A 27,238-nucleotide genomic window follows, 5' to 3' on the forward strand; every position below is an offset into this window, starting at 1 on the left:
GGATTTTCTGTTTGACCTAACAAAGATTAAAAATACTTATTTTGCGAGACTTTGCGAGAAGGGATTTGTTTTGCACTTGCAAACTACTTTAAATAAATGAAGGGGCAGGATACAGACAAAGGTGTATTGTGTCAAAGGAGTTGTAAAGGGCTGTGCTATTATGTGCAGTTAATTAAAACAGCTGTCACAAAGCACTCAGAAATAACATGAAAGAGGCAGGTTTGGAGTAATGACTGCATGTCAATGCAGCGTTGACTTTATTCTCAAACACATTATTAGAATCTAAAAATAAGGAAACCATAATGGGTGCTGTTGCCCAGAGTGCTTTCATCTGCCAAAAAAAACCAAACAAAAAACACATTAATACAAAGAGATACAGAACGAGAGCGATATGTCTCATTATCATTAACACTAGAACAAAAGCTGATTTAAAAAAACAAAACAAAAACAAATTTAAACACAGCCAACCCAGCAACAGTTAAAGTTTCTTAAATAGCCTCTGTGAACAGAGAGATAGAGATGACAAAGGAGACCATGCAACCCACTTGTGCGTTCTCATTAACACTTCACACACTCACACAGTTTGGATCCAAATCAATATTATCAACAGACATATGCCAGGAGGAGGAGCTGTCATCATACAAAGGGATGTTTTTTTCAGCAGACAACTGTTTGACATTTTATTATTTCATGGACTAAAATACAGTGGACTTCATCAAGAGAACAACAAACGTTCTTTAATCGTACACAATTATTCACAGTCGGTGCCTGGTTAAACAAACAGCTTCAGGTGCTCTTCCAGATCTTTTTCCAATTTGTCTTGAGCCGAACGAAGCGGTGCTATTTCAGTCATTATCGCAGTGTTCCACACTCACAGTAACCATATGTTCTCTGTCTCTGCAGACACCAAGTGGGACTTCAGACCAGACGGCATCAAACTGAGGGCTAACGTTCATGTGATTAAAGAACCAGTTATCAAACACAATTTGTGTCGTATTTGGTTAATAACATTTTGTTTTTTTTGCCGTTCCTCTGACTTTGGCTATAGAAGGAGACCGCAAGTATGAGTTAAAGAAAAAAGAAACGAGTAATTGTCCTTATATGGACAACTGAAAAGATTATGTTACAGCAATTTACAGCAATTAATTGTAAACACCATCCTTGCAAAAGAGGAACTGGGGCAGATGGGAAATCAGACAAAGGTTGGAGTATATACACCAATATACCTCTCCATGCTGGTGTACACATTTTCAGTTCAATGGTGGTACAATGCAGTAAATAGACAGTAGAAAGCGCCAAATGCAGATGTTTTGTCAGCATTCTCGAGAAATGTTCCATTCTTCTGTTGCTGGAACTATTATTTTAAGAGATAAACTAATTTATTCCGGATTTAGATGATCAACTGTGAGTCTGATTTTTGGCTCTCGCTGTGTTTAAGGATGGAGAGAACAAGCTGGAGGTTCTGTGGTGTGGCAGTAGAAGGGCTTGGCAGAAGGTTGATGCCATTTGGTCCTGAGATTAGCTCAGATACAGAGGTTTGTCTCTCTGGAGAGCCCTGGAAGCAGAGAGGAGAATCAATAAGGACATGTTTGACACGCTTCATTGTTTCAATGATGACCACAAGTTTTTCCCCTTTTGTTTCCTAACGAGCCTCAAGAAAAATCAAGTCTGTTATAAGATTATATGAACTGGTTTTGGTCATTTCTACTCTAGATTAATTTACGTTAATCCAAATCTTTTGTATGCCGAGGTGATATGCATTTAAAGTGATTAATGTAGACTGCATAGTACACATTGGTTAATATTACAGGTAATACAGTTGTATTTCATTTTAATAGGTGTAATCCCACGCATCTGCTTTTAGGCATTTTTCTACATTCATATGGAAACTGAGAACTACTGCTAAAAGGTTTTTATATTTAGCTAAGATAGAAAAGCTTCTGCTCCACTGGATGGCTATCAAGAGCAGTGGGTAAATGTTCCTCACATTATTATATATGAAAGACTAATAGAAACACCACATTCCCATCATGTTTTCAACACTATCTTTCCTTTGTCTTTCATTGACATCGTCTCACTGTATTCTCTTATCCTTTAACAGTTTAGCAGCACCATCTGGACAGGTAACATTTTCTTTCTGTTATTTTGTTTAAATATATGCTGCACCTAGATAGAAACCCATCTAATAATAGTGCAGTTGAATCAGTGAGCAATGACAGACAGGCTGGTTGTTCCATGGTGGAAGTATTTGCATTATTTTGTGTCAGCCAATGATAAGTGTCTATCAGCTGCTAAGGAGCTCTGCTTTGCATTTGGAAGAGTTACCTTAATGCTAACTATAGCTCTACAACACTAGTGGTTAGGCTCACTGGGCAGGACAGCCCTGAAATCACAGTTAGCTAACTTTTACTTTGGCTAAAGCTGTTAATTCAATAGAAATTACCAAGCTTTTTGCTGGTTGTGTGGTGGTAGAGATGCTAAATGCAAAAGTGAAAGTTAAATGCAAACTTTGACTAACAATCTCTCTTCTTATAGTATGGAATATAATGTTACATGCCAACTTTTTAAATGGTACTAATACTGCTATGTTACAAGTTACTTTTAAAAGTTTTGTTATCCAGGATTATAATAACATGTCACAGACTTCCACACAGGAAAGGTGTAGTCAGAAAGGGGTTGTTGCTGCTCTTGAAATGTATCTTTGATGTTACTTTTTTTCCCCTCCATGAACCATGTTTTCTTGATCGGATGTGGCCACTGCCATCTGTAACCACACATCATCTAACATCACTGCAGACAACAACACGTCTGTTGAGTATTGGGTTTCTTTTTAAACACCTGCAATCCAGTGCAGTGTTAGTACACACCCGTTGCCATGGTAATCAGTGCTCCAGTCCAGAGAGGGGTGATGATTCGGTGTATGCCGACCCATCTGGTGGTAATCCACTGATGATGACATCACTGCTCCACTGTTCATGATACCTCCACCTATTGGCTGGTAGTCAGATTGGAGGGAGGGAAGGTAGCCCTAAACAAACAAACAAACAAACATCCCCAAACAATTAAATTCAAATTCTATTTATAATGTGCCAAATCACAACAACAACAACTGCCTCAAGGTGTAAACAAACAAAACGATTATAACTTATTTAAAAAAAATAAAATAAATTCAAGAGGGAGCACCATTAACAATAAGTTAGTGATTTCAAATATGCATTTGACAAAAAAGGAGACCTTGAAAATATTCATTCTTTAACGCAATCATAATTACAAGCCCACTTTGTTCTGAGTGGCCACTTTCAAAGCTTGCAACAGGACAGGATTTGTGAGCGCCGCAGTGGAGGGTTCTAAAACAGTAACATATTGTGGCCCCAGATATAAATGTATGTGTCAGATCACATTAGCTGGTGAAATAATTTAGCAAGCAAGCCAACTAGTATTTCCACTTAGATGAAAGCAATAATGTTAGCAAGAAGGTTAGTATGTACGGAGCCCCTCTGATGACATGGTCCAAAAAATAAATAAATTGTGGCCACAAAATACTACTTCGTGGGCACGAAATAGTATAACGTGCCCACAAAATACTTATTTGTGGCCACGAAATACTATTTCGAGGGCACGAAATAGGTATAACGTGCGCACGAAATGCTAATTTGTGGGCACGAATTGGGTATAACGTGGCAACGAATTATGCATTTGTGGCCACGAAATAGATAATGTGTGCACATCCTGGACAGCTGCGTAGAGACATAAGCATGAGAGTAGGCTAAACCTATAAACCATGGACAGAGACGGTATGATTGATTTTTATTTTAGGCTGGGAATGAGCTACAAATGCATTTTGAAAAGCCTGGCAATGCAAGGAACCATTATTACGGAGAGACATTTAAACAGGATATTGAGAGCCCAGTTGCTTTACAGACATAAGTACGACCTGGATGCCGGGATCGATTTTATTGTCAACCAACTGCAAGGGCCTGGGAAAGATCACAGTTATCGGTCAAGTGTTTCGTGGCTACAAATTAACATTTCGTGCGCACGTTATACATATTTCGTGCCCACGAAATACTATTTCGTGGCCACAAATAAGTATTTCGTGGCCACAAATAAGTATTTCGTGGCCACAAATAAGTATTTCGTGGGCACGTTATACCCATTTCGTATATTTTGTGGCCACAATTTATTTATTTTTTGGACCATGTCATCAGAGGGGCTCCGTAAGTATGCAATGTTAAATGAAATTTTATTTTAAGAGATAGTTTGTAGTTTGTCCATTGTAACAACCCTTATTATGATATAGCACCGCTAGGGAGTGTCGTCCTATTATTGTAGTAGTTTGAGATTCTCCTAGTGTGAGTGCAGAGGCCGTCATTACAGCCAAGCATCTGTTTAGAGAGACTGTACCACTGTAATGGGCTGGCGCCGGTGACTACCTACCCCCGGCACATGCATGTACGAATAGAGTAGAGCCGTGGACACCTAGCTTGTATGGTCTTGTTCTGTTAATATAACCAACTAAAGGTCTTTTGTTCTATTTAAGTGACTCGCCTCCGAGTTGTCCGGCTAACCTCCACATCACATGCCCGCTGGACCTACTAGCCGCTCCTTCCTCGCCAGACCGCCGTTAGCATGTTAGCAAACATGGTAGCGTTAACACAAGCCAAAAGTTTGTGTTAAACCCAAACTTAAACTTCTTAAACCCAAGCCCCACGTTTCAAATTCCCTGCTGATGACCGATAGTTAAATACAATACTGGTGCTATCTATACTGGTTGATGAGATGGTTTGATTTCATAGATAAAATTAGTTTTTATCTGGCAAAAAGTTAGCTTACCTGCTAGTGCTAACAAACCACTTGAGACCCAGTGCGACAACCATACAGTACATTTTTACACTTATGTAGCGATGCCATGCATTTATGATTCCTAGCATGCACAGCAACAACAATACGATGACAATTAAATACCTAAAAAATAAATAAATAAATAAATATTATTTTAACAACCTGTAACACAAAACAGTTCCTGCTAAAAGTGGAAAAAGATTAACTTATTTCACCTATTTCCCCACTTAGGTCACAAATGCACTGTGACTTGCTTGCCTGCTAATATTGCTCATAGTAAAATAATAATAAAGTGTTTTTGTCCTTATGTGGACTTTGTGTCATAGAACGAGTCCATGTCACAGCTGCTCATTGTTGATGGTGAGACAGGAAAAGTAGCATTGAAGAAAAATACTGGGGTCTCTCTTTTGTTACACTAGATGCATTCAGACAATAGCAATGAAAGTGTTTAACAAGAAAAAAAATGAAAGGTTTAAAGGAGAAGTTGTCCTGAATAGTCTGAGAGGGTTCACTGTGCCAAACATAACTTTAGTGAAAATTTAGTCACAGTACTTGAAAAAAGCAGGTGAAAAGTAAAATCTTTTTTTCTTGCATTAAAGTGTCATTAAGGAAAGTTTTAATGATATACTGTTTATTTCCTCCTTCAACATGAATTAGTCCATGGACAGCTGATGGGTTCTGAAAGCCAGCTATTAGCACATCTTTGGCAGAATGGTTTCAGATGAACAGAGATAGGAATGAAGTTCTGAATGAAACTCACATAAAAAGGAGAGGGATGGGTCGCAGGTTCATGAGCAGTAATTACAGAATTTTGAGAGCTTTTCTGATTCTATCTCCCAGGAGGAGGGAGAGGAAAAAAGTGAAAATGTAAAGTTAGGAGGAAGAGGAAAAGAGGGGAAAAACATCAGCAAGCATGTCTCTAACCATAGGATACTCGAGGGAGGAGAGAGATGGAAAAATGAGTGTGTAAAATGACAAAAGTGTGTATGTGGGGGAGGGGGGACTGAAAGGGAAGTTAATCTGAGTGTTGTGAGTGAAAGAGGAGAAAGAGGAGGACAGCAGGTGGTTTGGTTCCCCCTGCTCTCCTCTCCCCCTCCTCCTCTACCTCACCTATTCATCTATTGTTGAGCAAATTCTTCTCCTTCACTCCTTCACAAAGACCCCATCTGCCTCTTTTGTCTCTCTCTCTCTCCCTTCCCCCATCAGTTCTCACTCTTGACTCAGTAAAAAAAAAATAAAACTTTTAGCGCTCTGTAGCTGTGTCCTCTCATTTTTGCCTTCTCTTTTACTTTTCTGTGTTTTCGGTTCTCTGTTTTTCTAAAAAAATATGCAAAATGGAGGAGAGAAAGGGATTATGGGAGTTGGGGATTAAAAAGTGTACCATAAAAAGGAAGGGGGATCAAATGGGAAGTGAGGCTCAGTGGTAATCTTCTGATTTTAACTATTCTGGAGGAGACCGTCTTCCATGAATTCATATCATAGCTGTTCATCTTTTCTTTTTCCCCTCTGTTCGCAGAAATACTAAATGAGCAGCTAACACTGACAGTAAAGGCAGAGGCTGACTGACAGACTGATTGACTCTGTTACAGTCAAGGTAAGTCCTTTTTCAGCTGTGTAACATTGTCGGTTTAACTAATCTTAAAGTGACAACATTCTGCCATTTAGACATTTAGTCACTAACATTCAGGCAAATCCACATCAGTGATGGAGAAAGCCATGGTACCTGTGCCAAAAGACTTCAAACACCTGCCAGCAACACCATTAGTGATGGGTAACCACGTGTTCTTACATGTAGTTAAACAGCAGTATCTGTGTGTTGTAGCTGTCCTCACCCCTCACACCATCTCAAAGTATTACTAGCAAAAATGACTTTTGTCAGTTATGCAGCAAATGTGGTTGGTGCATTGCACTTTTTTCCTACTTCCACAACAGACCGATATCAAACGCACAAACACAACGGTTGCTCAGCGGGTTCTTGGAGTTGTCCACACTTATTTAAGATTTATGCTAAAACAGATACATATAATTAAGACATGGAATCATTCTAAGTGAACAAAATCTTTTAGTAAACTGAATCAAATGCTGCGTCACCATTGCGATCCAACACACACATAAATGACCTTATGACCCACATCTGATGGAAACAGGGCAGCGACTTGTCCCTGCAGATTGATTCTAGGAGAAATTAGGAAACACACATACATACACACGCATGTATCATTATCATCATAGTAAGATTTATCAAGTGCAACTGACCTGTGTGATAGCAGGGGAGTGTGCCATTCCCATTGAGTGGCCACTGAGCTGCTGGTGCTGATGGTGTGGATTGTGCAGCCCTCCCAGGTGTGCCTGGCTGTGGAGCGGAGGGCTGATCTGGAGAGGAGGGGTGGATGCGGCCGCTACAGTGCCAAGGGACATGGCTCCCTGGTGGGGGACGCTGGCTCGTGGCACCGTCCCTCTGGAGGACAGAGCCTGGAGCTGGGGATGTATCTGAGTGTGGGGAGGGGGAAGATGGGGGCTGAGGCCAGGGCTCGAGGTGTGGGAAGGGTGTGAGGGGTGAGGGTAGGGCATGTACATGCCTTGATGGTGATGAGGAGGGAGAGGGTGGCTGAGTGGGCTGGAGGAAGGGTGCTGCCCTGGGTGACCAGGGTACACTGAATGTTTGGGTGTAATCATGGAGGTAGAAGAGGGGGAAGATGAGGAGGAAGAGTGGGGTTGCTTCATTTCAGATGGGTCATTGTAACTCTGTAGAAGAAGAAAAAGGAAAACTGAAAATCAGGAATTTTCTGACCCTTCACTCTTATAATCCGTAACTTAACTTGGCATGTATCAGTGTGTGTAGCGCACCTGTGAAACCAGACTGGCTCTGTAGGCAGCCAGCTGTTTGAGATACTCCTTCTTAGCTGTCTCAGTCTTCTTCTTGTACACCTGAAACGTAAACATTTAACTCTAAAAGTGTGAACCTTCATCACAGCATTTGATAAACAAAAGGCACAACTACAAAAATTAGGTTGGATTTAATCAGAATAATAATAATAATAATAATATCACTCTAGCGCTGAGCTAATGACTTTATCTAATAACACAAATTTATCAATTACCAAAGCATGTGCCAATACTCTCCGAAGCCCAGCAGTGATCAGTCCAGCTGACATGCCACTTGTATAACTGTTAGGTTCACATTAATGACTGTGAATCTCATTGGTATTGTTAGAGCTCACATTCCCCTAATAAACGGTTGATTCCTGTCACAAACATGATGCTGACACTTATCGCCTTTTTCACGCACACACTGTATATAAATGCCACTTGTTTTGCACATGTTGAACTACCAACCTCTGTATATTTTATATATTTTATTTTATTGTTTACTCTATTTAATTTGTAAAATATGTATATATACACACACACACACACACACGTAGAAAAACATATTTAGTATACACATCCAGTAATGCATACACTCTTATATTGTACATATATTTATTACTCTCAGATTTAGCCATTCTTATATTTTGCTTGTTTTATGTTATTGTATTTTTTTTTTTTTGCACACCTCTGTTGCTTGTGAAGCTTGCACACAAGAATTTCACTCGCATGTACTGTACCAGTGTACCTGCACATGTGATGTGACAATAAAAGTGATTTGATTTGATTTATTTAGACAGTGGTGATATAAACAAATCACTAATGTCAACATTCTCTCACAAATATAAAAATAGCATTTGCCATCATCCCAACCTCAATTTTGCATCCTAATTTTGGATTTTACTGTAAACTGATACCAAATACAAAACACAGATGAGAGGAATGAGAATCAGTTCTGTATATTATGCAAGTACCAGAATAAACGACTTACTGTTAAATCTAATTTGAGTACACCTGTTTTAGCTTCATTTCACTGTTGGCACTCAGCTTTTAAAATGCTACTGCTGATTTTTAAGGATCTTCGCGGCATCCGTCCTCTATATGACCTGCTAGTCAGACATGAGCTCCGATAGAGCCTGAGATCTTTGAACAGAGGACATCTGTTAAAACTGCAGCTGGCAGACATTTGCTGTCAGAGCCCTAAGCTGTGGGATGAACTGCCTGAGTATTCAGGTTAAGTCGATCACTCACAGACCAACGAAGACTAACTTATCGGTAAGCCTTTTCTGATTTGATTTTGATCTGTTTTAATATGTTTTCTCTCTCTGCTTAATGATTTTTAGTGTGTGTTATGCTTATGTTCTTTGCAGTATTTGATTTTCTGATGTGCTTGCTTTGGGCCGTGTTAATCATTTGTTTCAAAATGAGCTCTATAAAAGTGAAGAGCCTGCCTTCACAGGATCAGTTTTAACTAGAACTTTGCAGAATTACTATCAGTTTGGTTGCAATTTTGTGCAGCAAACCACCAAATATAAGCAGTGACACTCAGCGGAATCAATATGAGTCATGGGGGTGGGGTGGTGCTAATGACATTTTTGGAAATGTTTCACATATGAAGGGAGATGTCACAAAAAACTGAACTACTGAGATACAGTGAAATTTGTCTTTTCCTATTTATTATCCCTTATTCCTACTTTAGTACAGCCTTCCCTCCCCTTACCTGTTTCTCTTCTTCTGCCAGACCATCCCACATGGAGGCCACAATTTTTGACACCTCCCCAAAGGTGGCATTGGGGTTCTGTGCCTTGATATTAGCCTGGGTGTCCCTGAAGAACAAGGCGTAGGCAGACACTGGCTTCACTGGTTCATTGGGGTCCTTTCGTTTCTTTTTCTTTGGCGTTTTCGGTTTCTTGGAGATGTCCGCTGCTGCTGGCCTCTTCTCTCCCTGCCGAAACAGAATAAAGGTTAACACTGTATATAGAGAAAATGTGAATGGATGAATATATAGATCCTAGGTCACCAATAGGTGGACTGCGACTATTACTAGATTTTGACAGACTGTTTTTATTTTTCAGCTTTTCTTATGTTTACGGTAAGGTTATTTTAACCTCCTTTGTCTTTACAGTTGTCATTGTAATTAATTATTAAGGAAAAACACAGAACAATCTCAGCCAATCAAAAAAGCGCACGTGAAAACAGTAATTCAGAGAAACAGACAGAGGGAAAAGGAGTGTTAACACCGAGATGGTTTGCATGTGAAGTGTAGTTAAGGAAAAAGAAGAAAAAACGAAACTTAAATGAAACCTTTTCATTTCTCAAAATTAAACATTTTATTTGACGACACCTTTTTTTAAAAAAAACAAAAAAACTCCAAATCCTGTTTTACTTGAAATGAGAAAAGAACATTTTATTATTATTTTATTGTTAGAGTACCTGCCAGTCCATTGTAAAAGTTAATTACAAATGTTAAAATACTGTTAAATTGTACTTTCTTTTACAACTGTCAGTCTACTTGAAAACGTATTATATTTTAAATATATATAATTATGTGGAACTTTATGATTTTCTGGACCAATGTTTGAGGAAATTTTCTCTAACTGGACCTCCTTAAATTTTACTTGAATACCCCCGATATAGACTGACAAAGAGAAATTTGTATATAACACGTAAAACATAAAATGTTAGAATGTAAATTAAATATATCATTAAAAACTGTAGAGTGAGTGATTTTCTTTCTGTTGTCAGTAAGTTTGCATTTGAACAATTCACACCAAAACTGTTTTTAAAACATGTCCTCAGCTAATCTTTGATGTTAAGCAATAAGTAAACTGCAGAGATGGTCTTAGGGAAAGTCCCCACCAGCAGAAGAGCCTCTCAGTAGAGTGGTTACAGTCATTGCTGCGCTAAATGGGTGAAGTCGCCATAATACCTCAGCAAAAGCAGCACATCTGCACAGACGTTATTGTCTACATGGTTCGAAGTTATTCTTCTGAGAAACTTTCACTAATTACTGATTATCATTTAACAGTGTTCAGATCATATACTTTATGTCATAACAACATAAGCCCAGCTGAGGAAGAAGAATTTTCTATACTGTTAAAGAAATCCTTGTATAAATGTGTGCTTGAGGTGCACATGAAGTCGGGGGCTGATGTGCAGTTTTCTCACATTGTTAAAGGGCACACTGCATACCATGCTGAGATGCGTCAAGTTATTCGCTAATAGCTTTTTGGAAACCACCTTGTTAGTGCAAAAATGCCTGTCAAATTGTGTCATCTTTGACAATGTTCATGGATTTACCTAAAGAAGTAGTATGTAGTCATATGGTTTTGCAACAGGCTGCTAGTAACGATGTGCCTAGAGGTACAATTTACAGTTGCGTCATTGCTATGTTATCTAATATGTTTAAACACAACACTGGTTCATCACTTGAGGTCAGTGTTATTAAGTGGCTTAGTGAACAATTCTCTGAAAATGAGTGAAAAAGCAGCCAATGTCCAAACCATAACTTTGAAAGACATTCAGAAAGCTGGAAAACTAGTGCTCAATAACACTTTAAAAATGACAAGAAATGATATAAAGAAATGTTGAGAACGGGCGTTTAAACATAATTAAGTAATTAATGTTTGACTGAAAACAGCAAGTCTGAAAATAATACTACACACAAACTTCAGTCTCATGAAGGAAAGTACTGGACCCAGGGTGCAAAGTTATGACATCAAATAATGACCCTTGAGCAACATTATTGTGTTTACAAATTATATTAAAGTGGTATCAGTTGTGCTGCTTTCTCTATGATTTGATGGCTGCTAGCTGTTGCAGTGATTTTCTATAGAGAAATACATTTTCACTTAACCAAAACAAACTCATCTAAGCTGCTTCATCAGCACAGTATGTGCTTTAATCAAATTCATCTGTCTGCAGCCTTACATCACAGGAAAAAAAATCCTCCTGCTGTTATCTGATTCACGTAACATCACCATCTGCCCAATGGCATAACCAAAATCTTTGGCTGAAAATTGTGTCCTCAGGCAGGATCCTTCACTTGGATTATGAAGAAGGTCATATTTAGCCTGTAATGCTGCACCACAACTGCACTTTCTTTATCATGGTAAATTAATGCCTTTAATATTGCTCTTATGAATAATTTTTCTTCCTTAAAGCACTCTAAACCATCTGTGAGTAAAAGCTGCCAGATAAATTAATCTGCATTGTCTAATAAGCACGCTGGGTTTTCCTGAGCTTGCATACGGCTCAATAAAGGGGTGCCCCTGTTATGATGTGTATGAGTATCAGACTCATTTTTGCTCTTTTATTTTCCACCCTTCCCTTCCTGAAGAAAAAATTACCTGCACAGTGGCTTATACTGTTTCCTATCTATAGTGTGTGACAAAGTTGGTAAATATTATTCAGCAACACAGTAATAGTTTCATTTCCCCAGAAAATGAGCAGTTAGTGTGGAGCGGTGTGAGACAGCCAACAATGAGAGAGCTGATTTTTGTCTAGTTGATATGCATGGAGAATGCCTCCATGATGACACATAACATTATTAAAATAGCTCTCTAGTATCTATGCAATCACAAAAGAAAACACAACTGGGTGTTACAGCCCAGCAAGATGTGAGTCATTTGAACAGAAGATGCTGCGTCCATGTGTCTGTGTGTTGTTACCCTGACTCCATCATCATTGTCGTCCTCGTGTGCTGAACTGGAGGGAGATGGAGTGGCAGATTTACTTCCAGGAGGTGAAGGGGAATTATGGGTAGCAGAGTTCCCACTCAGTCCCAGCTGGGATTGGTTGATGGTGGACAACTGGTTTTGCTGGCTCATGCCTGATTGGCTCTTGGGCCCAAGCGCTGCTTCGATTGGCTGTTGGCTGCTGGTAAACCGAGAATCTGAATTCACCATCTGCTGCATCTGTGTAAACAAAACAAGTGATTATGGCAGTGAAAAAAGTGGATGACTTCCCTTTGTTGCATTTATGTTTAAAATATTCCAATCTGCTGTTAGCTCTCTTAACTTTTCATTATTGTACATTATTGTAGAATCTTTGTTCCAAAAAGGCAAAACACATTATGTAATGCACTATAGCCTGGGATGCAAAATCCAATCAGTATTAGTTGATTTGGATAAAAAAAAAAAAAAAAAAAAAAAAAAAAAAATGAAGCATCCTTGATCTGGGCCTCTGTGTGTGGACGTTCTACCCCTCATATGATCAGGTTTTGTCTCTGCTATGCAGCAGTCCAGGATTAACTGATAATGAAATCTCACAGTAATGGTGGTAACAACTGACAGGTCTGAGGAAAGATGGGATCAGAAGCCCAAAATTATTCACTACAGATCTTAAACTCCACTGCTACTCCCATGAGAAGCTAGTGCAAAACTTCACGTGTGGGATAGGATGAGTGCAAAGTAAATAATAACGCACTACCTTACTGCGTGAGTGCCTCAATTATTAGACTGCAATGTCTGTCAAATCCCGGGCTTACATTTATAACAATGGTATGGTGGATACCAACACTTTTCACTGAGTTTTCTGTTATTTATTCCCCCTTACAAACAAAGAATTATTTTATATAACTAAAAAAAAGAGCAAACTTTAAACTTAAAAACTTTCTTTACCTTACAATATAAACTGATGTGAGCCAATTGTTGTTGTGAATTTATATAAATACAAGTCAACTGATTAACTGTAAGAACACAATGAAGGGTTGAACAATGCTGAACAAATCCCACATAAAACTCAAAACATAATATTTCATCTTTTTTGTTAATGTTATTAAGTAGATGTCAAAACATATTTAATAAATATAGAAAATCATTTACTTATAGAAATGAATGACTTGATACAAAGTTTTTTTGTGTGAACACTTGTAATAGTTGAGTTTTTACTGCCATTCCTAAGGTTGAGCTCTTCTTGCAGTGAGCCAGTCATCAGCGATATTCAGTCCACTTCTCAGGAAAACAAAAGTTATCACTGCTAACACCACAGATGTGGGGACTTTGACACCTATGATCACAAATATGAAGACGGGACTCCGATGATGGCTTGTATTTAGAGTTTCCTCTTAGTAAGCATGTGAATAATAACGGATGTGGTCTAGTGTGATGTGTCCCTGTTGGGAACATGTTACCTCAACTCGGCTTCTGTGTCTCGGCAGCGGTCTCTGCTTTGGCGTTTCGATAGAACTGTGAGTGACATTTCTCTTACATGGGAACAGGTTTCAGAACGATGTGTATGTGCTGATGGAAATGCTGAAAATACGAGCTGTGGTTTGACATCGCCTGGGTTGGGACTTTAATAAATGTCATAGTAATAAACTGTCAAAATACCCTATCGCCATAACTTTCCACAAATGCTTTTGCTCTTTGCCAGATTTATTTGACAGCAAAACTATAAAAAGAGGAAATGATATTAGGGCTTCATTAAAAATCTAATATTTTCTTACTATACCTACTGAAATAAAATTACAAATCAATATTTAGTTATTTTATTTGATTACAATCTTACTATGCTCAACTCTATTACAAATTTTAAACTGCCTGGTTCTGAATAACAAAGAAAAGGAGCAAAGGTACCAATGGAAAATTCAGAGCAAGATATGTAACAAATGCCCGTAACATCACGAGTAGCAACAGTTAACTGGAAATAAAGGTCGCAAGGTTATACCAGAGGCTGTAGGCACAAAATAACAAAACTGTTTCACAGATAAAAACATTATCGATGGAGAAAAAAAAAATATCTGATTTTCCTTTGCGGGGGTCATTTCTGATGATGGCCTAAGACAGCCACAGAGGGGAAACCCCCGAAGGCTGAGTAATGACTGACTCATGCCATGAAACAAGTGCTGTATGCGGTATTTTCACACCTTCACACAGGTGTGGTTATTACTGGGTTTCATTATGAAAAGTAGAGGTGAAAAATTCTAAATATGTTCCTGTTTTTAGTCAAATACAATCTGTATCACTCCTTTGCATGCAATCTCAAAACTGCCAGCAAGAGCTGCCATCATGCCTGAACAAACAGAAAAGCCATTTACCTACATGACATTTTATAACAAGCATGCCAAATAAAGGATTTATAAAGGGTTTTTTTCCTGGTCAATTAAACAACAAAATGTCAGCTTAGTAAACATAGATGAACATACAATATGTTTAATGTGTAAACAAGACTGCATATAACATTCAGGATACTATAACAAATAAACTGGTCCTTGGTTTGGTCCTAAAATGATTTAAATACAACTTCAGATGAGCTAGAAAACATATTATATATTACAGCCTGCCATTATTTATTTAACGATTTAGTCAAAATGCAGAAGCACCATGTGAAAAACTAAACATACCCTTTGCTTCCATAGAGGTTAAGACACTAAGCGGCAAACATCAGGAAGTGTGAGCACCTTAATGTTTTGGCATTTTACAGGTTTGGAGCATTCAGGTGAGTGTTAACGCAATGACAAGGAAGAAAGATCTCAACGTGATTGGAATGCCGCTGGTTAAGAAAGCTGCGTATAAACAAAGTGAAGCATCAATGTAAAGATGAGTGGACCAAAATTCTTCCAAAAAAAATGCGAGCGACGAATACTTGTACTTAGTTTTTCACAATCTGCATTTTGGCTTTGTTTGACCAAATAATGATGTGGTGCAATACACCATGAGTCATTGGTCTGATGTTGTATTTACCCACGTTTAAGACCTGCTATGGACAAGATAATTTTTTATTTCGTCCTGAAATGTAAAATCATAGAAATGATAGAAGGTGTACTTTCTTTTAACCTTGATTGTATTTAAAAAGTTATTTTCCAAAGATCAATTTGATCTCTGATTGTGTTGTTTATCACTATACATCTATATCTAAGGGTTTTCCTAGCTAAATGGGCTTAAATGGGAGTGAATGCATAGTGACAATGACTGACATATTTAATTAAAGCAAAGAGTCTGTGTTACCTAATTTAATATGCATTTTCTTGTCATTTTATACTCTGGTTAATTAAACCCCAGTTAAGAAATATTTTTATAATGGCACAAGTGATATTCCCTTTGTTTGGCATCAAGACTGTTTTTATATGGAAGTAAAACCCTGTTGAAGCCAGCACCATTGCTTGTGGTTACTGACACTGAGACTCAAGGACAAGTAGAGGCGCGAAACATTCACATTTAATGTAGAAAGTTTTCAGATTTTAAATGTTTTATCAATAAAAAAACTTGATATTTTTACTACTGATATTTTTTGGGGGGGGCTTGGAATTCAACCCACAACTGCTTTCATTAAGGCTTCACCTGAACGTTGCCTTCATTGTTATTCATGTTTTTAATAAGTAACCGCAAAATCCCCAGATAATATCCTAGAGCTCAAAGAGAGCTTAGGATTAATCACTTGTTACCAAAATGAAAGACCAGAAGAAGAACAACTAACTCTCATCTTTAAGACTTAAGTCATCAAATATTTGTCCTTTTTGCACAAACAATTTTCACACATTCATCAGCTATAATCGATTAATCAACTAATTGCTGCAGCTTCAATTAGAACAGTGACTTACAACTGAGCAGTTGTAAGTTGTGTCTAACAGATTTTAAATTTAGAAATCTTGCTGCGTGTCTGTAACTGAAATATTAGGATAAGCAATAATTACATTGCACCACATCATATGAAATGTGCTGCCATCCATATTATTATACACATCTTCTGGATTTCCAATTAAAAAGCTGAGATGGAAATATCTGTTCAGGCGACAGGTGTTCAGGAAAATATATCATAGTACTTCCCAACACCGCATAAAGCAGATGTACGAAGCGCTCCACAATGAACTCAAAATACTAGAGGGTTTGTAAACTTGTAAATGTCATCATGCAATCTGTATTATCATTTATGATTTGTTTGTATTTATTCATAATGCCCAATTTTGGGGCGACACATTTCTGCAGAGTGGTGCTCATTCCTGCGTTCATACATTTGAGTTCACAGCTTGTTCCTTCACTATACAATAGACAAAAGGAAAAATGCTGTTTCGTAAAGGTAAATATCACAGAATGAGTTGGAACCAAGTTCCACCAAAATCACCATTCAGAGCAACAACTTCCAATCAGACTGCAGCCAAACATAAAAACAGAGCCATCCACATCTGAATGTTAACTGCATCTGAGTAGTCCTGCCCGTCCTAGGAATCACACACACACACACACACACACACACACACACACACACACACACACACACACACACACACACACACACCTTCTTGCTACCACCCTCCCAACATTAGCCTGAGCCAGGCACGGTTGCTAGGCAACCATAATTCATGGACTGGCAATAAATGTATGTTAGCATGAAAATATAAAACTGAGGTACAGAGAAGAGAGAAACTGAGACAGACAAAGACTGAGAAATAAGAGCTTACCTTTATTCCCTTCAGCCCATTAAAATAATTATCTGTATTGTTCCGCATTTAACAAGCAGGTTAATCACAATCAAAGAGTCTGAATCTGAAAAAAATCTGAATATATTTAAAAGTTATTTACAACAGTCTATTCACCTAAAGTCAAAGCTGACAGCTTTCTGTGTTTTTTCAAAATGATACTTAATATTACAGCAGGTACACTTCATATGGAGACAAGAGACAAAAAGGCTGAAAGATCAAGAGTGGGAGATGAGAAAGTTTCATTCTTAACAAACATTGGAGCAATCTTTATTACTGAGACTGACAAGTACTGATACTGTTTCCTCTGAACAACCATTTTTTTTTTTGACAGTTCAAGTAACTATGAGTCTCGAGTCTGGCTTTCATTTCTTTACTGTATCACACAGTGAGCCACATGTGAATGTCACCGCTAAAAGCAAGAGTTTCACTTTACTGTGAAACGAAGATTAAACATAAGAAGAAAATGTCAGATCAACCAGCTGCCATGATTGGCCTTCAAATAACACTGCCCTGGGCAATATCCTCTTTCACACAGTTAAGCTGAATAAACCATTAAAGAGTACAGTTAAAAACACATAAAGCTGTCAGTTTGACTCTCTTGGAGTCTCCATTTCCTTGAAATAAGTACATTTGTACTTTTTGTACCTAATTGAAAAGATAATTTTGCAATCATGTGTTTTTGTTTATAGATTTCCATCCATCTTCTTCCACTTATCCGATTTAGGGTTGTGGTGGGGCTGGAGCCAATCCCAACTGTTACAGGTTGAGAGTCAGGGCACCAGTCTGTGGCAGTGCTAACACAAAGAGAGAGAGAGCTATTCACCCCTACAGCCAGTCCACCAGTTAACCTAACATACAGGACCCAGAGAGAACCCACACACACACGCATAAATTCCACACAGAAAGGCCCCATCTTGCCAGTGGATTTGAACCCTTGGACCCTCTTGGTATAACACAACAGTGCTAACCACCGCACCACTGTGGCATCTGTTTAAGGAATCATTAATATTATACTGAAATGTCTATGCTTAATGCTTTACTAAACTTGTTGTTAATCCAATTTTAGTCCAGTTAACTAAACTATTTACACATTTTGACTTCTAGTAAATGGAAAATTGCTTTTTGAGTTTGTAGTCATACGTGTCTCTGTGTGCAAGTCTTTTCAAAACCTAAAGAGTAATTTTTCTTTCCAGCATGTCATTGTTTTTTTTGAGTGGGATATGATTTCATCGTTGTAATAGGGCTATAAAAACACACAAAAAAAACAACCCAAATACACACACTGATCTTGGGCTACATTTAGGCCTAACACAGCTGAGTTTACAATGATTATTTTTTAGGCTAATTATAAGCCATTGAAGACCAGATATATTTAGCCCAGAAAAGAATATCCACGGATGCTGATATTTAGGACTTGGCAACAACTCCGTGTATGAAGGGTATGTAGTTTGATTATTAAAGAGGTTTTTAGAGGGAAATAAATGCAAAACCCTTTATTGCGATGGTCAAATCTCCTCCATCTAAATGTATATGTGAATTACCAAAATATGGCTGAATACAAAAACCAAAACTGATTTAAAGACTTAAAAATATCAGCAAACATCTCTGAGATCATCCATGGAAACACATTTGTCACAACAAGTTTATCTTGACTAACACAATAAATAAAGAAAAGCTTGGCAGTGGATTTCAAGCTTCACATTGTCACACAAACAGCAGTTCAGATTGTGGCTGCCGTATGCGTCGTGTTCCTGTAAACTCTGATCACCCAACCCAATCAACCGCACATTACCGAATTTAGTCACCCACATAACATATTTTGTTCATTAAGTGCTGTCAAACCCGGTATCGAACTATACGTGAATGAAAAGAGAATCTACATCTGAGTGTGTGCATATACTTTTCAACATCAAACATGGTAATGTGACCTCATTGTGTGCTTTTTAAACATTTTCAGCACATTACACACACACACACACACACATACATATATATATATATAGTAACATAAAATTTAAATATCCAAAATCCATTTTCTTATTGTTTAATTGATTTTAATCATGTGAATTATGTTTATGCTTTTAATCAAGCATGATTTGATGGTAAGTGGAACGAGATGATGACTGTTCATCTAGGGCAAATGTAGTGCGTACCTCACTTTTAATGTGAGATGTTGTTGGAACAAAAGTTCAGTCAGTTTTTCCAAGGTAAATACATAACAACTAACAAGGGAACTGTTGCATCCATGCTGAGGATTATATGTTTTATAGTAAAATACCATCAAACATGTCAAAAGAAAAAAAAAGATTTTGTATCAGAGAAAAAAAATAAGAATTTACAAAAATGTAATTGAATTGAAAAACAATTTAAATACACTACACAGGGACATAAAATTGGAAAGAGTAAAAAACAAACACTAAATTCTTTAATTCAAATAGGTTACTATCATCCTACTAAGGCCAATGTTACAGCAAATTGTAACTTTCCATTAACATTGACTCCCTGATTTGTGTGTGCAGAACCCTCAGTGTAAACTCACAGAACTCAGACTTCAGCCAAAAAAAAAAAAGAAAAAAAAAAGTCTACTCAGACTCATTTTGCGTAGGTCTGCATTTTTTGATTCCATGTGAACTTGTGTGTACAAACCACAAGAAGAGCCATATGGACTCAAAATGTGGTCATAAATATTTTGTACTTGTAAAAAAGATTTGTATGTGTAAAAAGAATTTGTGTGTGCGTAAAAAAGATTTGTGTGTGCGTAAAAAAGATTTGTATGTGTAAAAAAGATTTGTATGTGTAAAAAAGATTTGTGTGTGCGTAAAAAAGATTTGTATGTGTAAAAAGAATTTGTGTGTGCGTAAAAAAGATTTGTATGTGTAAAAAAGATTTGTATGTGTAAAAAAGATTTGTGTGTGCGTAAAAAAGATTTGTATGTGTAAAAAGAATTTGTGTGTGTGTAAAAAAGATTTGTATGTGTAAAAAAGATTTGTGTGTGCGTAAAAAAGATTTGTGTGTGGACTTAGCCCAAAAAAAACCCTGCAAGTTACAAATACGAATTTTGACCCTATTTTTCTTCCTTTCATCTGATTGGTCAATGTCATGTCAATCACAAATGTAACAATCCAATCAGAGAACAGATGGGTTTGGCTCTCGGAGGGGCGCTTTTTTTGAACTGCAGGTCCTTGAAGGGAATAAATGCCCTTTTACATGCCAACCCAGCGTTTTCCTTCATCACCACGAAGGAAAACAGTCTGTGGTCGTCCGAGTTTGGTGATTTTTATGTCACAGGTCTACATGTTTAATATAGGGACTTCCACAGCCTTTTCAACAGCGCTGCGGACCGCGGGGTGGGGGCGGGCAGTGTTTTGGAAATGACAGTCTTCATTACAAAGCTTTCTTCGTTATGAATTAGCATACATGTTTTTATTGAACATTTGAAGAACTAGCAAAAAAAAACAGAAACTCTTGTAGAGGACATAAAGTCAGAGACAGAAAAGACAAGGAGCAGGTGCATCTAGTACAGGTAGAGCTGCTGCAAAAACCCACAGAGCCCAGCAGCCAGCGCAACAAATTCTGGATCCTTTGCTTTTAGTTAGCAGTTAGCATTAGCAGCACATCCTGTGTCCGATGTGAAAGGACTTTTATGCTGCGCACTGTGACTCACAGCAATGGTCCCGGGTCAGCCCTAACTTTGTGTTAAACTAATCCTAAAGTAATAATGGTATTTCTAACCACTGATATAGCACAACTTTATCCTTTCAACAGCTGCTGAAAGTTAGGGGACCTAGCTGCTATCGGATATTTATATAGAGATCCTCCAGCTTCAAACTGTATTACCCTTCAAGGACCTGCAGTTCAAAAAAGCGCCCCTCCGACAGCCAAACCCATCTGTTCTCTGATTGGATTGTTACATTTGTGATTGACATGACATTGACCAATCAGATGAAAGGAAGAAAAATAGGGTCAAAATTCGTACTTGTAATTTGCAGGGTTTTTTTGGGCTAAGTCCACACACAAATCTTTTTTACGCACACACAAATCTTTTTTACACATACAAATCTTTTTTACACACACACAAATTCTTTTTACACATACAAATCTTTTTTACGCACACACAAATCTTTTTTACACATACAAATCTTTTTTACAAGTACAAAATATTTATGACCACATTTTGAGCCCATAGAGCCATACAAACCTTGTGTTTGTGAGTAGACACCAATTAGAACAAAACTGGCTTAAAGTGCCTGCACCAAGGTCTCGCATCAAATGTAAAGGGGCGATTTTGAAATGAATCATGTAAAGCTACTCTGGTAGTTATATTCGTAAATCCATCTTTGAAATTTTATTTCCCCTACTAGTAAAGCATAAATGCCAGGTGTATACACAGTGACTTATTTGGAACCACTTACCACAGACAGAGTGCTAGTCATTGGGCCACCATCCCGGCTGAATGTGCTTCCATCTTGGCTCAACATAGTGGCCCCATCCTGGTTACCAGGCATGCTGGGCAAATCCATGCCCTGCAACTGGTAGGGGTGGTGTGGAGCTGAATTGGAGGGAGGGTCCAGAGAGTGATACGGTCCAGACGGGGAGTTGTGGGGGAGGTGAGGGGGTACCATGTGATCTGGCAGGGTAGGAGGAGTGATGGGTGGAATGTTGAAATCATCATCGCCCAAACCACTGACTGGGTATGACTAAAGACAGACAGGACAATGAAAATAAACAAATACAGTTTAGTCAGGGTCACTGTATTAAATAAAATATTGAGTCATCATTAGCAACATGGTTCTGCTCAGGGATTCCTTGTTCTGTCACACATGGAAAGTACGAGATGGAAAGAGCAGCAGCAAGATCCCAGCACAGAACAGAGCAGGTATCCATGACAACAGATATGACAAAGATTGCATCAAAATAGAAGCTGCAGTGGAGGTGGGTTGCAAAGAAGCTTGCATGTATGCAGTAACATTGGGCAGGGTAAAGTAGCTTAAACAGCACACCTTACATGTGTAGAAGCTAAATCACCATCAGCTCATGACTGCTGGTATGATATCAGATTTTGACTTCATGGCTGACCTGAACTAACAAGCGTCCTGCCCCCTTGCTCTAGCTATTGGCATCAGCAGGAAGGAAAACCTCACTTTTTCCAATCGTGGCTCAAGAGTTGGTATTTCGTCTTGTAATCGGAAGGTTGCCGGTTCGAGCCCCGGCTCGGACAGTCTCGGTCGTTGTGTCCATGGGCAAGACACTTCACCTGCCGCCTACTGATGTTGGCCAGAGGCGCCGATGGCGCGATATGGCAGCCTCGCTTCTGTCAGTCTGCCCCAGGGTAGCTGTGGCTACAACTGTAGCTTGCCTTCACCAGTGTGTGAATGTGAGAGTGAATGAATAGTGGTATTGTAAAGCGCTTTGAGGGTCTCGAAAAGCGCTGTATAAATGCAATCCATTATTATTATTATTACTTTTAATAGGAATCAGCCTCTGACAGAACCAGGCTCAGAGGCTGGGGTGATGGGAAGTAGGCATTTATTTAATGCCAACTAGACTTCTAATTTTATTAAGCCAATGTACATTGTTGTTGCCTCATGGGCACTTCATTGGTGTTGGAAAAAGTCCAACCATCCATCGTTGTTTCCTTAGAGTGTTGAATCTACACTGTACTTTGAACAGATGTGGGCATCCATGTGGCTTGCAAATACGGGATATGATCGCTGGAGGGTATAAACTAAACCATCAGCTATTGTGGGCTGGTGCTGAGATCAGCTGATTTACCAGAAATGCTGAAATTCATGGCTTTAGTGCTTCTTAATATTATCTTATTAAACAAACAAACATTGCTATGACCTTTCTGAAATGTTATGGATTTTAAAGTCAGGTGTGGGGTAGCTGACATAACATGATGGGCAACACTTAAAACTTGAAGTGACTGGGCTATGTTGCTTTTAGCAGAGTGCACAACTTAAAGAAAATCAATAATAATTGCATAGGGGTCTATAGGAGTACAAGAGTCATAAAACATTACTGTCAGAGTTATTAAATGACTGCGAGTGGAAAAACTACACACCATTGTTTCCTCAGACTCTAGTCTACAGCTCCGTATTGTGTCATGCAGTCTGTCTTCGTCAGCCACAGCTTGTATCATAGACTAATTATCGCTAATGATATTCCCCGTCTTGAAAGAAAAGCCTTGTGAACAAATACTTGCTCATTCAGTGACACAACATTACAGTAATTTATATGTACAAGCCCATTTTGCCTGAGAGAATAGACACAGGCAGGTTTTTGTGTGTAAAAAATACAAAGGTGCTAATCTGGCATACAACAAAAAAAAAAAAAAAAAAAAAAAGAACAGGAGCAGTCCCCATATCATAACAAATTATGCTGAGAGCAAAGACACATGAGAGGGAGACATGAAGAGGGAAATGAGTGAGAGAATCATGCAAGAGGAGTGAGAGATAAAGAGAGGGAGAGAGGCAGTGTTAGAGAAGCCCTCTCATACTAATCTGACAGAGGAGATCTTTTATAGAGACTGACAGTCTTTTCTGCTTGGCTAGCCACACCAGTCTCTCCATCTCTTACTTTTTTGCTCTTCATCTCTCACCATCCCTCTCCTTCCACCCCTCTTTTGCTCTCTCTCCTAATCTCATCCTCAATTTCCCTTTCATCTCTCACTCTTTTCTGCTCTATCTCAAACCCCCATGCAGTGTTGAGTTACAAGTTGCATGACTTGTGAACTAAACGATGAGTAATACAGTATAGGTTCACTGTGGAACTCACTCACACCGTGCTAAAACACGGTTCCACTTATAAGTTTCCGCTTCAATTTAATATTTAGGAAACAAGATATAAAAATAAAACAAAATGATCAACAAATTGAAAAAAAAATACTTTCATTTCCCTTCATTTTGTGCTCATGTTCTCTATATTTTATTAATAATCAACAACTCATATTATATGCCATTAAGCTTGTTGTGCAGACTAACAAAAGCTAACTCACATCAGTGAGTCAAACTGCTGCACTGGGTCACAGAACACAGCAGATATGCATCGCTCCCTCTCACATCTTTCAGTTTTAGGCAAATTTAAAACTACTTTGATTTGGCTGCAATTCAACAGTCAATCTACAAAACAAGTTTGTTAAATAAGTCTTTATGGGTGTGTCATGTAATCCCAGTATCAGCTTAGAAGGGCATTACCAGCGCTGTCTTGACTGTGTCTTTTCATAACTTCACAGCCTGAGTACTTATCAACTTCTTACACGAGTAGCAAAGTTTTAGGTGCCAGGGGCATATTTTAAGATGCTTTTGCACATTCTAAACAGTGCAAAAGCAATTAAGTCAAGCAATGTGTCATACGGTGGAAGCGAAATAGATAAATGCTGCATATAGAAAGAGTGTTTTATTAATCCCAAAGGGGAATAGCACTTTAAAGGAACATCAAAATGTTGAATATGGATTGAAGATTTGCATGATTGAATAGTGACGCTATTTATTCTCTGATACTTATTTTGGCTCTGTCCTGTTGCTGTAAATACAATCTAGAGCACAACTCTGAATAGTCCCAAAATAAATGCAATTCAGTTTTCAGTAAACTGTACTAAAACGACAAACACAGTCGCTAGCCATACTGAAATGTTACCAAGCTATTTCATTAAATAAAATTATGGACAACAATGTTTTAATTGACCAAAATCTGGTCAGAAACAGTAAATCTGTGAAGCCAAAATGAAAATAATTGGGCTCTATAGACGAGAGACAATTGGAAGATAATTGAGGGAAATGTCAAAATGAAAATAAATGATAAATAACTGAATAAATGAAAGATCAGTAATGACATATAACAGGATACAGTACCTCCCATAATGCAAATCAACTGCACTGTTAATGTTCTGTGACTTAGTAATTTAATCTGAAATGTTAGCCTTTAATTATTGTTAAAGAGGATCAACAACCAACATGTAACTTTAGCATCTAATTAAAGAAATGTACCACTCATTTTCACTGTTGTACTCATCCATCTGTTTCTCTGCAACTTTTTCAAACTACTCATGGTTCTCCACAGGTTACACTCTGCTTACGATGAATATCATTATATTCTATGTTTTAACAACATTTCACAAATAGTACATTTCCCACATATTCTCTGTGATCAGCCCCACATCCATTTTATTGTTTACAGTGCATGTGTGGTCAAGTGCAGTTCAACTATAGCTTAATTATAAATGGCACAACTATAACAGTTTCGGGAGGCATGATGTTATCATTTTATCATCAGTCTCACCTGACTAAGGTGTGTCTCGATTTCTGAAAGCAGTTCTTGCCTATGCTGTCTGTGGACTTTTGTGAGGTGATTTCTTTTTAAAAATAACCCACAAGGGAAAAATAGCTCAATCTTGCAAGAATGTTGTTAAATTTACAACAAGGAGTTGCGAGAGTACGTGACACTTCTACATTAAAATAAAACAAAACTTTACATACCAAACCAGTAAAGTAAAACTTGATCTAGTGCAGTAATTTTACTAAAACCTGTGTGACCAACTACATAGCCCTGCAAGCATACTGGGTTTATCGGGCAACCATCAAGCCGAATGGTCCGTTTTCTTGGATCACTGTTACACTGTTGAGCTCTGAGCTGTGCATAAATTATACTGCTTGTCTGTCTGCCTCTCTCCCTCCCTCTCAAACTCTGTCATTCCTTCAACTTCTGCATAAATTATTCTTCTCCTTCTCTCTTCCATTCATGTTGGTAGTACAATAGACTGTTCCTTGTGCAATGGGAGCTCCTAGAAAGACTAATGTAGTCAGGATTAAGTCCTTTCCCACATGTAGTGTTCATGTTACAAATGCATGTCTCACAACTCCATGTCTATTTCATAAAATTTTTAAAAAAGCACATATGAATGTGAGTAATATGTTGCCAGCCATTACAGAAGGAGGTTATCAAATACATCTGCTGCAGACAGGTTGCTGATTTGTGAAGTATCCAATGGGCATTCAGTTAGAAATTTCTTAAATTTACAATACTGTAAGTTGCTTAAAAGTCAATATTCAGTATGACCACTTTTATTCTTCAGCACAGATTCTGATCTTAGGCAAGCTTTCTTTCCAAAAGCTCTTCTTTGGCTGTTCTGTTCTCCGTCAAGATAATGTTATAGAGCAGGGAGAGGTGTGGAGGACGCTGTTGTCACACTCCTGCATCTCTTGTATAAGCATCTTGAGGCCCCCCACACCCATGCAAGATTATTATTTGCTGACTTTTCATCTGCATTTAATACAATTCAACCCCTCTTACTTGCTGACAGGCTTTACAATCATTTTAAGCTTGACACTAGTCTGGTCGGCTGGGTGACAGACTTTCTGATCAATAGGTCACAATGTGTGAGGGTGAATCGTGTATTTTCTGATGTGCTCTCCTCCTCTACTGGATCACCCCAGGGTTGTTGCCTCTCTCCCCTTCTGTTCATTCTGTACACAAATGAGTGTCGCAGCAATTTCACGAACAGACATATCCTGAAGTTTGCTGATGACACAGTGATCGTCAGTCTTCTAGTGGGGGACGAGTCAGGCCATGGACAGGTTGTAGATGATTTTGTGAATTGGTGTGATGAGTCCTTCCCTTCATTAATGTGTCAAAAACTAAAGACATGATTATTGATTTTAGGAAGTCCTCTTATAGCTCATCACCCACTATCATTAAAACTGCCGATATTGGGATAGTTGAGAGTTATAAATATCTAGGTGTGGTACTTGACCATAAACTGTGTTTTGAATCTCATGCTGATGCCACTACTAAAAAAGTTCAACAAAGACTGTTCTTTTTAAGGAAAATGAGATCTTTTAATGTCTCATCTGAGATGTTGTCCTTGTTTTATAGAAGTTTTATCGAATCTGTGATGTCTTTTTGTATTGCTGCGTGGTTTGGTAACCTGACGGTGAAGAATAAGAATCGGTTGGGACTTCTGGTAAAAACTGCTAGCAAAATTTCAGGGCGCTGGCAAGATGGACTTTTGGCCATTTACAATAGAAATGTGCTTAGAAAGGCTCATTCTGACTTCCGGTAATGGCGTTTACTGGGTAGACGTGTTTTAGGTCCGCTCCGCTACACGGC

The 27,238-nt window shown here is 38.3% G+C and overlaps 1 protein-coding gene across 1 annotated transcript in view; it reads right to left on the minus strand.

Moving 5' to 3' along the window:
* Nucleotides 1–220: 220 nt before the first annotated feature.
* Nucleotides 221–27,238, minus strand: part of tox (thymocyte selection-associated high mobility group box) — a 68,387-nt gene continuing 41,369 nt past the window's right edge. Inside the window, exons 4-10 of the mRNA XM_084911885.1 lie at nt 21,544–21,828; nt 12,381–12,626; nt 9,431–9,655; nt 7,690–7,770; nt 7,099–7,587; nt 2,868–3,028; nt 221–1,555 (exon numbers count right to left, since the gene is read on the minus strand). Coding sequence (XP_084768011.1) covers nt 1,519–1,555; nt 2,868–3,028; nt 7,099–7,587; nt 7,690–7,770; nt 9,431–9,655; nt 12,381–12,626; nt 21,544–21,828 — 1,524 coding nt within the window. The 3' untranslated portion in view covers nt 221–1,518. The remainder of the gene's footprint in view (nt 1,556–2,867; nt 3,029–7,098; nt 7,588–7,689; nt 7,771–9,430; nt 9,656–12,380; nt 12,627–21,543; nt 21,829–27,238) is intronic.

This window comes from Perissodus microlepis, chromosome 18, assembly GCF_051167445.1.
Source record: "Perissodus microlepis isolate ML-2025 ecotype Zambia chromosome 18, ASM5116744v1, whole genome shotgun sequence".
Lineage (NCBI taxonomy): Eukaryota > Metazoa > Chordata > Actinopteri > Cichliformes > Cichlidae > Perissodus > Perissodus microlepis.